The 12,307-nt window shown below is 43.3% G+C and overlaps 1 protein-coding gene across 6 annotated transcripts in view; it reads right to left on the bottom strand.

The window, feature by feature from the left end:
• The window catches only part of NR3C1 (nuclear receptor subfamily 3 group C member 1), a 71,453-nt gene that overhangs the window by 26,096 nt on the left and 33,050 nt on the right, over positions 1 to 12,307 (bottom strand). For 5 of the 6 annotated variants that reach the window (XR_010374128.1, XM_064458229.1, XM_064458232.1 and 2 more), the window contains exon 3: positions 2,313 to 2,479. Coding sequence is in view for 5 of the 6 variants with exons in the window: in XM_064458229.1 (XP_064314299.1) it covers positions 2,313 to 2,479 (167 nt within the window). In the remaining variant the exon portion in view is untranslated. The remainder of the gene's footprint in view (positions 1 to 2,312; positions 2,480 to 12,307) is intronic. The other variant, XM_064458233.1, reaches the window with a different exon arrangement.

Raw genomic sequence — 12,307 nt, 5'->3', positions numbered from 1 at the left:
TTTGGAGAGATGGAACTAAAAATGCTGGCGAACAGGGATGACCTGGAGCACAGCAGGAGGCAGGGGTGTTGGGGGAATCTGGCGGAGCGGAGGTGTGAGGATCCGAAGCGAGGCGAGGGAGCCGAGGTGGGGAGGAGTGGGGAAGATCTGGGCTGGCGGCAGGGGGGTGACACGCTGGGAGGTGAACGGGGTTGGCTCTGCGACTGGAGACAGCGAAGCACGAGGACTCTGGGCTCTGAAGCACCATGAAAATAAGAACTAGAACAAGATGGCTTTGACCACCCTGGGCTCCTGAAGAAAGGCCCGTTTGCGTGAAGAACTGCCTATAAATACAGAGCTGCTCTTCCACCCTCATCCCTCCTCTTCTCTAGTTCTACTCTTTCAGCAAAGAAATACACCTTATATTGATTTTATAGATACAGATACTTTCAGTTTCTGTGACTATTTCTGTCACAGTACACATGCATGTAGACAGAGTTACCAAAAAGGGTTTCAGGCTAAAGTCTGGGTAACTGAGGCGCAGAGTCAGCTTGATCTCTATGCTAACAGGTGCCTGGCAGCTATCGATAAGAAGGATACTACAGAAACAAATGCTTTTTATATAGGTTCCTAATAAGAAAAATGTGTATAAGAGACAAAAGCAAACTTTTTGTTCCTTGAAGTGAATACTAGAACTAACAGATCCTGGAAGAGGTTCTGAAAACATCCACAATATCTAATTGGAAGGATTAAGGTTGGAATAATCCGCGGAACAATAAAAATGAAAGCGGAGATAAGCCTTGAGAAATCTATTGCGATTTTTCAGCTACAATCCTGCTAATATTTTTAACATTAATACAACTAATATAAGGTGCGGCAAGTTATACCACTGATCAAAAGGCATTACTGGGTTAAATTCTTCACATACCTGAACTTTTGTGATTTGTTTAAGCTTGAGGATGGGGCAAAACCATCGCTATGACATATATTCAGCTGCCAAATAATACTTCTTCTGAGGGATATCCAGCACCCTTATTTCAATCAAAGATACAGATGACTACTTGCTTCAAATACAGAGCCTGGCTCTAACTGGGAGCGCAGCTGCAGACGGGACCGGTTGGGAGCCACGGAGAGCCCCAGCAGCTCAGGGCTTTGCACTTGAGCTCATGTTGTCTCACTGTACTTCAGGAACAGCTTCAGCTTCCCACAGAGCTGACATCCTTTCCCCTTGCGGCTAGCAGAAACCGTGATACGAACTCGCCTTTCCCGATCCCTGCGAGAGGCTCTGCATTTCCATGGAATTCCCTACTGCATCCAGTGAGCTGGGAACGGGGAGAAAGTGCTGCTTCTGAAAGAATGAGCGGTGGCTCGTCTCTGTCACAACAGCCCTCCCTCTTCCTCAGTGAAACCCAACTTGCAAAAACGTTAGCAAAAAGTGACAGTCTGATTCACTTCAAAACACCCAGGAATGGCTGCGTGAAGAAGGCACGAGACAGGCAAACCTGTAAGGCTGTAACTAAGACCGACGACGTTTCAGAACAGAGCAATCACTGTCCTTTCAGAGACACTGAGAATATACTCTTAACTTTTCGGCATCTCTCTGATACTGAAGCGAAGAGTCAGACACTGAGATACAACCTAGTTCATTCCATAACGGCTACTTACGCAGCCCAAAAATCACACGTTACTTGTTCTGCTATACACACACTACAGATTCACGGGTAGTTTTCCAACACCTTTATCTTCTAGAATGATTTTCTTCCTGTGATTAGAGAGAAATCTTGATGATCCAAAACCAGACACGTGTTCCTGCTATCTACCTACCCCTGCAAATATCACATGGGGACACGTATGTAATAGCATCAACACTGCTTAGAGGAAAAACTGTAAAACTACCATAGGCTCACATACAAGAGATTTATCAGGTTTCACGTAATTTTATACACAAAACAGCTAAGGTTAAATGTATAAAACCCAAACTCTGCAAATCTAAGGCACAGAAGTATCTGTATACAAACAGGACAAATAAACAAAAACAACAGTGAAAGAAAAACGAAAGAAACAAAAAGCCAAGACAACAATACATCCTTTTACACTGTGAGTGAATGGGCGCATTTTATAAATGTAAATGGAATCTATGCTTCAGAAAAATCACACCATTATCAATGTTATTTACTATGAAAAGATCAGCGATACAATGGATGGGATTTTCCAGTAGGATTCTAGCAAAACCAGGGATTCCAGTAAGATTAAATAGACTGGTTTCGAATGTGGATGATATGTATGTGGATTTTACATTTTTAAACATCAAAATTCATCAAAACACGTCTTACCTTCCACAGCTCTTTTGAAGAACACTTTGCAGCTGCCACAAGTAAGAACACCATAATGGCACCCAGAAGCCTCGTCAGAGCAAACAAGACAAAGTTTGGGAGGTGGTCCCGTAGTTGCCGAGGATGTGGATGGAGAAGAGCTTACATCTGATCTCATTCCAGGGCTGCTAAAAAACCAAACCAAAACAAAAAACAAAAGCACAAAAATACGTTTAATTAAGATCCATGGCACACTGGCAAGCATAATATTCGTAACTGCAGAAATAGATCGCCCTTATCCTTAAATATTTGAGTTCTGCACACAAAGTTCACCAGACTGAAACAGTTAACCAGTGAGTTTTGTCGAACGGGAGGAAGGCTGTATGGATTCGTCATGGCCTATGGACTAGGTCAGGATTATTTCCCTGACACATCTCTGAAGCCAGGTTTCTTGCACAACTACCCTAGCCCTTAAAATTGATTCTTAAAACACGCTCTTATTCCATCTTGGTTTCATTACTGTCACATTCCCTGCAGTCTGCACTGAGTCCTACAAGAGCTTCCTTTCCAGTATCATCACAGAGTTTTCTACTGGGATACTATAATGCAAGAAGCTGCGCAAATTAAGCCATATATTGATATATGTCTACAGTAATAAATGATAATTTCACCCCAGCATTTTAGGAAAAGAATATCCATTTCTAACTTCAGGATCTGGTCTTCCTACGTAAACATACAGGCCAGCAACAAACTAAGGGTTAGTTCTTTAACAACAACAACAAAATCATTGTTAGAACAATAAGCTATCGTAATCACCTTCGAGCTGCTTTAATCATAAGAGCTGAACCAACAGTGGTTGTGCCAAAGTTCAAAGGCTAATCTTATTCAGCACATGAAAACATCACAGCCAAGCCCTGACGCGTCACCTGTTGAGGGCTGCCTCGACACCTCCTGTCCTAAGGCACAGCGTTGAGTTTGTTTTCTCCCAAGTTTTAAACTTTCAAAATGCAATTTCTAAGCTGTATGCTTAACTTAAAGCGATTTTTCACAGAAAATTTTGTCCAACAGAGTTCCAGCCACTTCCCAGATGAAGCTAGAAAATAACACTTTTTTTTGAAGACTTTGGTGCCTTTACTTGGAAACTCTCCAGGACACCCACGCTCCCTAATGTGGGCTTAACATTTGTACGTGGGCTGGCGTTTGCATGGAAAATTCCTCTTCCTCTCCCCGAGAAAGTCTGACCAGATTTGGTTACATATTTAAAAAAACCCCACAGTTCCCAAACATTCACAAAAGCCTTAAAATTCCAGCCCAAATTAAAACACTCCAACACCTGGAAAGCTTTACTTTCGAACAGGTCGCTTCTATATGCCCCAGCCCCAGAGAGCAATTGAGAAATGGCCCGTCCAGTGACTCCAAGGACTCCTGCTGTCATGTCTGCTCATACTGGGAGGGAGTTAGATAATACCAGCAGACACAAGGAGCAGGAATCCTACCACTCAAATACAGAGGGATAAAAGTCAAACCAGAATAAACGTGTCAACGAAGTCCACACTTTGACAAATAAGGAACCAGAGGGCAGAGAAAAGTGAAAATGACTTGTGTTAGGGAAAAAAATAAGACAGTACAGGGACACGAAGACCTAAGCTACAGGTAGACCACCCTAAAAAAAGGAGTCTGATATGAGCTAGGGGAGAAGGTGGCCTGTACCTAAGCTAGAGCAGAAAAGTAAAAACCAGACAAGAACACACAACAGCTCAAACATGATGGAACATCTGTGGGAAGGAGAGAAGGGTAAGACCAGAACAAGGGTGGTGCGAAGGCTTCAACAGGAAAGGCTGCAGTGGGAATGAAGTAGAATGAGTCAACCTTGAGGAAAAAGGAAAGAAAAAAGCCCACCCAGGAAAGAACGCTCCTTTCCAGACCTTGGAAAAGAACTCAGATCCGTCACATCACTCCTTTGTGAAATGCTGCAACACTTCCATTACTCTACAAAGAGGCTGACAACCATCATCAGCTAGTCTGTCAACTAAATTGGCGGTCACTGATAGATTGTAATCCTGATACGATGGCTTTTCTGTGTTTTCTAATTGATTTGTCTTCTTTTAAAAAGCAGAAAGCTGTAATGAAATGCTAAGGTTGCACAATCCAGCACTCAACATCCAAGTAAAGGCAGAATGTGACTTCACCCAGTTACATTTATTTGATGTCCTTACAAACACGCATCTTTAATTACATGCTCACCTCATTTCTACAAAGCAGGTGTGCCTTCCGCAGTACGGAGGCGCTCTAGGAAAGAATACCGCAACGATGGAAGCTGCCGTTCGCACGGCCCCATCTCCTCTGATGAAGAAATCGGCTGAGAGGAGCTAATGGCCGTGGGCTTGCAGGAGAAGAAACCTTATGGTTAAGGAAGCGGAGGATTCAAATCTACTTCTGCCCCTTACCACAAAGCTGTGCGTGATGGCGTTTGGTTAACACAAACCAGCCTTTTCAGAAATCCTGCCTTCTGAACACGCAGCTTGAGCTCTGGCACATACTTCGAAGAAAGGCACCCTCCAACCTCCAGGCAAGGGAGCTGTGCTCTGAGCTGAGCGACGCCCGGCTCCTCTGGCTGAAGAGACCCTTCCCTGCCGCGCGGCTGGAACCGGTGGGCGCGCTCCGCACGGACCACACGCGTACCGCGCGTTTCGGGCGCTCCCGCCTCTCCCAGCGGATCGCGGCTTCGCTCCGCGGTCAGAGAGGTAAGGCCTCCGCGCCCCTGGGGCTGCCGCAGAGCCGCCCGCTGCGTCGCCCCACGCCGCCCCGGGTGCCGGGCTGCAGCCTGCGCCTCTCATCGCTCTGGGGCAGGTCTGCTGTTCCACTAAGGTTTCAGGAACCAGAGACAAGAGGACAACCTCCGGCCTTGAGAACCTGCACTCGGTTCTTTGCTCCCCCACGGCTTCCTTGTCTAATGAAACAAATCATTTTCACTACAAAGCCTGGCTTCCTTTCATGCGATACGTACGTTACTTTCTTCCATTGTTCGGTTTGTTGTGGGGTTGGGGTTTTTTTTTTCCCCCCAGCTTACTGATCCATTTGGGAAAAGGAATCATATTGTTTCTCCACTTTGTAATGTTATAAAGAAAAAAAAAAAAAAATCAACACTTACATCAAAACCAAACAACCCCCCCTATTAGAAACAGTAACCACTGCCCAGTCAAAAGCTACTGCAAGTTGCCTTATTTCCTCTGAAGTTTTAGGCCCAGTAGCTCCTTTTCATATACTAAAAACCTCAACTTAAGCATTGAAATATAGGCTGGGAGTCTATGATTTTAAATAAGGAACGTATAACTTGAGAACTTTGTTCCATTAAAATGATTACAACCAGAAAACGATGGAAACTTCTTTCTATGCATAGTTTTGAAGACAGCTAACTTAGATAGAAAAACTATATACCTTACGAATTTGTGACAAAAGCATTTTTCAGGAAACATTCGTCAACTGTCACAGAAACTATGGTAGCGCCAAACATACTCCACTGAAACTTTTCAATCACCTTTAATTTTTAAACAGGGCTCATTTTCTGTACCAGTACCATAGAAAATGTAATACGAGAAAGAAAACAGATGATATGACTTACAAAACTAAAAATAAATTATTACATTGATTAATAAAGCAGTAGCCAGCAATCTAATCTGGGCTTCTGGCATATCTTTTCAAGCCTGGCTATATCAGATAAGGCCAATATTTACTAACTGTGTGGAGAGCTGCCAGGCTCTGACAGTGCCCTGGTTGTGTAAAACACAATTTGCTTGCCTGAAACACGGAGAACAGGAGGGATTATAGTGCACGAGGACTCCTGCAAGAGCTACAGCAGACTGGCTTGAGGTTTAATACAAATCTTTTACTTATAAAGCTATATGTAGCAAAAGACAAACAACCACTTCCTAAGGAAGAGGGAAGGGAGGGAAGTTACACTCGACGATATTATAATTAAAAAAAAAAAGTTACCTTTCAGTTATTTGCAGAAATGTTTTTAAACTCAACAAACATCTAATAAACCATGATTCTTATCTAGAAAGAAGAAAAAGTCTCCTCTCTCATCTATGCTTCTTGAAAGAGTCCAAATTCGTAAAAATTTTAATTAGATTTTATCTGGGAAGACAAGGTGTTGTTTGTTTAAGGGTACTGAGCTCCATTCCCATCTACTTTCAGAAACTATTTATATAAATATCTAATTTTATTTGTTTGCATAGACACATTTATCGTTTCCAGTCAAAGAAACACAAGGGAGTCAAACAGAAAGACTTAAAAGAAGATGTGGCTAGAGTAACGAACTCTGTAGAAATCAAGTTGTTCAACCAATGCCATTTCTGTGTTAATCATTTACCAGAGATTTTCAACCCAGGCTCAAGGTTCAAACTTTATTAAAGTCAGGTGTGGTAATGTTTATGGCGGTGTGAAGTTTCCCTCGCGCGGGGTCCCCGTCCGCCGCCGAGGCCAGCGGCCAGGGCCCGGGGGGACGCGCTGGCGGGGCCGCGCGAGCCAGCCCCACGCTCTCCCGGCGGGGCTGTGAGAGCCGGGATATCGGACGGGGTGACCATCAAGCTCATCAGCTACAAACATTTCAGCAGGAAGACAGGAAAAAACATTTGCTTTTTCCTCTTTCTGCTTTCTTCTGCCTTTACTGTGACGAATATAAAACCTCCACGACAACAAAGAATATGCACACTCCTGCATGTTGAACTTACCAACATTATAACATTTTTTAAAAAATATACTACCTTCCTGTTACTTCATATTATTAAACAAAAAAACTCTAGTGAGATAACGCGAGACAAATACTTTCAGCAGCTAATATTAGTCATTTGCAGTCTACAACTGACAACTCTTAGGACCAGCCTCAATCGATTTTGTCCGGGACCATGCCCAGCCCTAGCGCGCTTCTGCTGAAGGGTAAATTCTTTTTTTAAAATGCAAAATAAATTAGCACCACCAGCAAGTTACACAGCGAAGAGAACTTGGTTAACAATTTCAAAACTAACTGCATTTAAGGAAAACAGCTGCAAGCCACAGAACAGGCGAAGCGGCATCTCGGGAAACCCGTGGGGCTGCTGGGCAAAGAGGCAGCTGCCACCTTAGCCATTTTCACCTTTAAAGAAAAAAAAAATCTACCCTGAAGACAAGTTCAGGGGAAATGCATAACACACGGTTTTTTTCAGACATACAGACAACTAAGCTATTCCCTGCTGCTATTATAAATTACAAAAACAGAACGCTTGGAACTGGCTCCTAAAAACCTATAAGAAAATGTTATTCATGTCCAACTGCCAACTCTGAGGAAAGGAATGGATGCAATATGCCCGGGGTTGGAAGAAACAGCTCAGAATTTGACTATATTTGTTTTGACTGGTCTTTTGATAAGACTCGTCATTTTGCTCCTACTTCTAATCTAATGCTTCGCACACACGAGCTGCATTCCCCCATGAGGTACCCCGAGCACAACCTACCGCGCACCGCCAGCCCCGGTTCTCCAGCCTAAGTCACCTTAGTATTGAACTAACTTGTTCTCAAAAGCCAGCTACTTATCCCGATAAGTAGTATCACCAAGCGAACAGCAAAGAAACGATTTTCAATGTCACTGCCATCTGGGCCTCATTCTTATCTTCTAGCAATGAGAACAATGTAAACACTCAGCTGCATACGCCAACTGATTACATTTTTTGAATTGCTTACTTATTTCTTTATTAACTAGAGAAACCACTAATTATTTTTCATACCCCCTTGGGCAGGAAAGTAGTTTTCAGTTCAGGCAGGAAAAGGCATTTAAAACAAGGCTATTGACACTACATTTGTCATTACGATATCAAAATGAAAGTATATTTGCCAATTGAAAATAGCTTAAAAAACGGGTTTTGCTGAGAACCTGAACCACAGGTTATGATGGTCTCTTCTGTCTCTTGTAATGGACTCACTTGTACGTAAAGAGACTGAAAATTGGTACGAGCCGGTGAGAGGCAGCGTTTTCCTCCCAGGCTGCCTGCAAACTCTCTGCACATACAGACGAGCCTTGGGCTAGTCTGGCCCTTGCCGAGGGTGCGCCCAGCTCAACTCTTGCCAGCTCCCCAAAGTCAAAGGGGCCTCGGGGTGCCGACTCAAACATTCCCACTGCCTGCCTGAATGGACGCCACACCCATAAACCCACAAAACAAAGAAATAAAAAAGCCCGCAAATCACTCAATAGATAGGTTCTATATAAAAGTTTTCTCTCCCATTTTGCCCTTAAAGCAGAGAACTGAATTGCTTTGGTAAAAGCGGTGTTCTTTACAAGCATGTCTCCAGTGATGCCGTAATAAATTAAAAATCTACTATGGATTACAGTATTTAAGCAAAGCCTGTGAATAAAAGCATCCAGCATGACTGCTTCAGAGCCCGTTGGGAAGCCAAGATGATTAACACAATCTCCTTTATCAGACACCCAGATAAATGCCGTGTCATGACTTGATAAACCAGGAAAGCAGATTTTGAACCAATGGCCTAGTTTTGTGCACATGCCCGTAACACGCCCACGATAACACCGACATGAGGAACGGGTCATCCAGAAAGGCCATGGCCAAATTCACTTCATAGCTCGATATGGAAACTCGTGGCAGAGAAACACGCTATTTTGCAATCAGATTGGCAGGTGCCGTCATGCCTCCTCCTGTCATTGTCTCTTCATCAGGATAAATTTTATCACTAACTTACAATGGAGTACTGGGACTCTCATTCACAGGAAAATTTCAAGTTAAGACATACCTAAAGCAGCAAAGTCTCATAATTAACCTTTCCGTCTGCAGAACAACATACATTTTACCATGCCTTTGTTACAACTAAAGCAGACCGGACAATTCATTGCTTTGTACAGAGTCGCCTCAAATACCGTAAATATTTTTGCTTATGTTTCCGACAACTCAGGTACATCATAACAAGGACGTTGGCCAAAGTATCAAGACAGAGTTCAGAATAAGAAAGTTATTTCAGTTCGCACAGAGAAAAGATTTTACGTATAGCTGTTATGGACCATTTTATGCATAAAAATACACTTCCTATTGGCAAACAAAAGAAATTGGAATACCTTTCCTGAAAGAATTGCTGTACAGAAGCCGTCAAACCTCGGCGTTGGTGAGGATTTGATCAGTCCACAGGTCTTAAAGAGCACGAATTGCAAACCCAAGCTCTGTTCTCCATAACCATATGACAAAACAGTATTTAACTAGAAAACCCAGTACATATAAGCTCTGACCGTGCGGGAAGTCCTACCTTCTCCTCGTCTGTCCCAAGCGCATGCCTCAACACCCAAGCGCTCTCCTGGAAGCGCAGCCGAGTGCCGGCACCGGCAGCACGGGCATCGCCGCAGGCTGCCGGAGAAGGGACAGGCACACGCACCCCCGGCTCGGGAACCCTGCACACCCCCCCTCCCACACCCCGCCCCCACCACCGCGCGCCGCCTGACACGATCTGCCGCGCTGGAGAAGCCGAGCCGGTGATGACACGTGTTTAGGAGAGCCTCAGTGACAAACACATGTTGTTGAGAAGAGGCTTCACAGGGAGCTTGTGCCTTTCTAACGCTAGGCAGAGGCAGCAGGGACTGTCGTTCGAAGCGCCGTTGTTTCATTTCTCACAAATTATACTCTATTAAATAAGAATAAACCCTGAGAGCACAGGCAAATACCAAGAGCGGGCTAACAGAGCAATAACTTGCAGCGTACCCCGGTACAGCGCAAGGGAAGTAAACCCACAAGATGAAACGGCGCAGGTTCCCTGCGGGCATCGGGCCCTTTCATCGCTCGCTCTCAGCCTGCGCGGTGTTTGTTCCAGGACGCGAGGAGGAGCGTCCTACCGCAGGTGACCCGGCGCGCTCGGCAATCACCACGCCAGCGCCGGGCGGGCTCGAGGAGCCTCCGGCGGCTCCAGAGCCACCGCCACCAGAGACACCCCTTCTCCCCGCTCCGAAATGGCGTCCGCTACCATTTTAGAGCGCGCACGGGAGTGAGAAAGGAACGCTAACGCAAGGGAGCGACGCGACTCGCTTTTTTTCCCTTTTGGATAGTCTCCAGAACGTAAAGGTTTCAAGGGCACAGGCAAAGCTTTCTTGGAATGGATAAATGGTAATTGATGTTGCAGCTGCAACCTTAGCGAGAGCTCTTGGGATTTCAAATGTACTACAGCCTAAAGTATTTATGACCAGAATATGATAATTAAATTATATGTTCTAAACTTTTACATTTATTACAGTGCTCCAGTAAAGCGGCCAAAAAGTCTTACCTTCAAGGGTAGGACTTAATTTCTATATGAATCAATTCATGCATATTTTTTCCAAAGGTCATCATCTTTTTTTTAAAAAAAATCTCATTGTGCAACCTTGCTTAAATAAAGAGGCGCCAAAAAAAACCCAAAAAAACAGAAAAAAGAAAAAAAGGAAAAAAGAAAAAAAGGGAAAAAAGAAAAAATAAGAAAAAAAGCAAAAAAGCAAAAAGCAAAAAAGCAAAAAGAAAAAAAGAAAAAAGAAAAAAAGAAAAAAGAAAAAAGAAAAAAATTTAAAAATAAAAAAATAAAAAAGAAAGAAAAAGAGTAAGACGAGTAAGCCAGAAGCCAGTACCTTTATACTTAAATAAAAACTTTACATAAAAATACGTAATCAAATCATCCTGGGCCATCCTAATTCCTTACGTTTTGCTCACTGACAAAATATGCATTTGACCTCCATATATTTACAGACAGGTTGCGGATGGTCTAAAAAACTTGACTTTCAAGAACTCAACCTTGCAGATACATCCAGCTTCATACGCACACACTCTGCGTTCAGACTAACGCGCAAGCAGGTGCCTCTGCAATGAGACGCCCGAATCAGGAAGGCTGCAAGACTAACACGCACTCAGTAGACAAAAGCTCAAAAATCTAATTGGAATTAGATTTATAACTCTTTTCTTTTTTTCATTTGAAGCACAACACAGGAAACTGTTCCTAGTCCGTTCAGTCTCTGAATGCAGCAAGCACCGTTTCCGACCCCAGCAGCTACAGAGGTATGTTTTACCTACATGACACTTTCTTGGAAGCAGTTTCTTAGTTTTCTGAGCCTTGCAAGCTCACCAAGAGCCAACGTAACTACCAAAAATTTATTATCTTAACATAGGTGCTGTAACATACTGATTTAATTTGCTAGCACACCGAATTCAACGCGACAGCAGAACTCTTGCACAGAGACACTCTGTCGTTACTAGAACAGACCCATGAGCTTAGATCAGTCCCAGCATCTCAGTTTATCCTATACAGTCAGCATATATCGGGGAAGTATTTTACTCCTTATTACAGCATCCTTATTAACGTGGTATCAAAGGAACTGAACTTAAAATATTAAACGGGATTTGTTCCACTGATGACCTGAGCGTGAGCTGTGTACATTGCCCTGGTGGTCTCAGCGTGAGCACTTGTGTCAATCACAGGACTGCAGTCGCAGGCTGCCAGAATGATGTCGCTAGGAAAGAAGGCAAGAGACATCTGGAAAGCTGACTCTAACGTAAATGGAAAAATATTAATGGTACTATACAAAATGCAGTAAAATATTAAACTCAACTGCAGTAGTCACAGAGCAGTTATTTTAAAAGCTGCAGGATAATACTTGCATAGTGAAATTGATTCATAAAGCTATAAATAAATTTGGACTGGTAATTAGAAAGTTCATTTCTGCTATTCTGAAAAGAATCAAGACTCTTCTGCTGCCAGTGTAACCCCTCTAACAGTAATCCTGACTCTGATTTTTATGAACGTGTACACAGTCTTATTCAACAGTTTGTGCTTTCCATCGGCACTGAGTAACTATTTTCTGCTTTGCTGAAAAAAATAACAATAAAGAAAACAAAATAAAAATTAATAAATACAAATAAAGTAGAAACAAAACCTTAATTCTTGTTCTTCTGAGGAGGAAAAGATGGAAGCAGGGCAAGAGAAGCAGGAAGGAACGTTTCTTCCTTAATTCTCTCTGCAGACCTTCA

This window comes from Phalacrocorax carbo, chromosome 8 (assembly GCF_963921805.1).
Source record: "Phalacrocorax carbo chromosome 8, bPhaCar2.1, whole genome shotgun sequence".
Classification (NCBI taxonomy): domain Eukaryota; kingdom Metazoa; phylum Chordata; class Aves; order Suliformes; family Phalacrocoracidae; genus Phalacrocorax; species Phalacrocorax carbo.
Note: the sequence above shows the minus strand (reverse complement) of the source record. Positions and strands in the feature narration are given on the sequence as shown.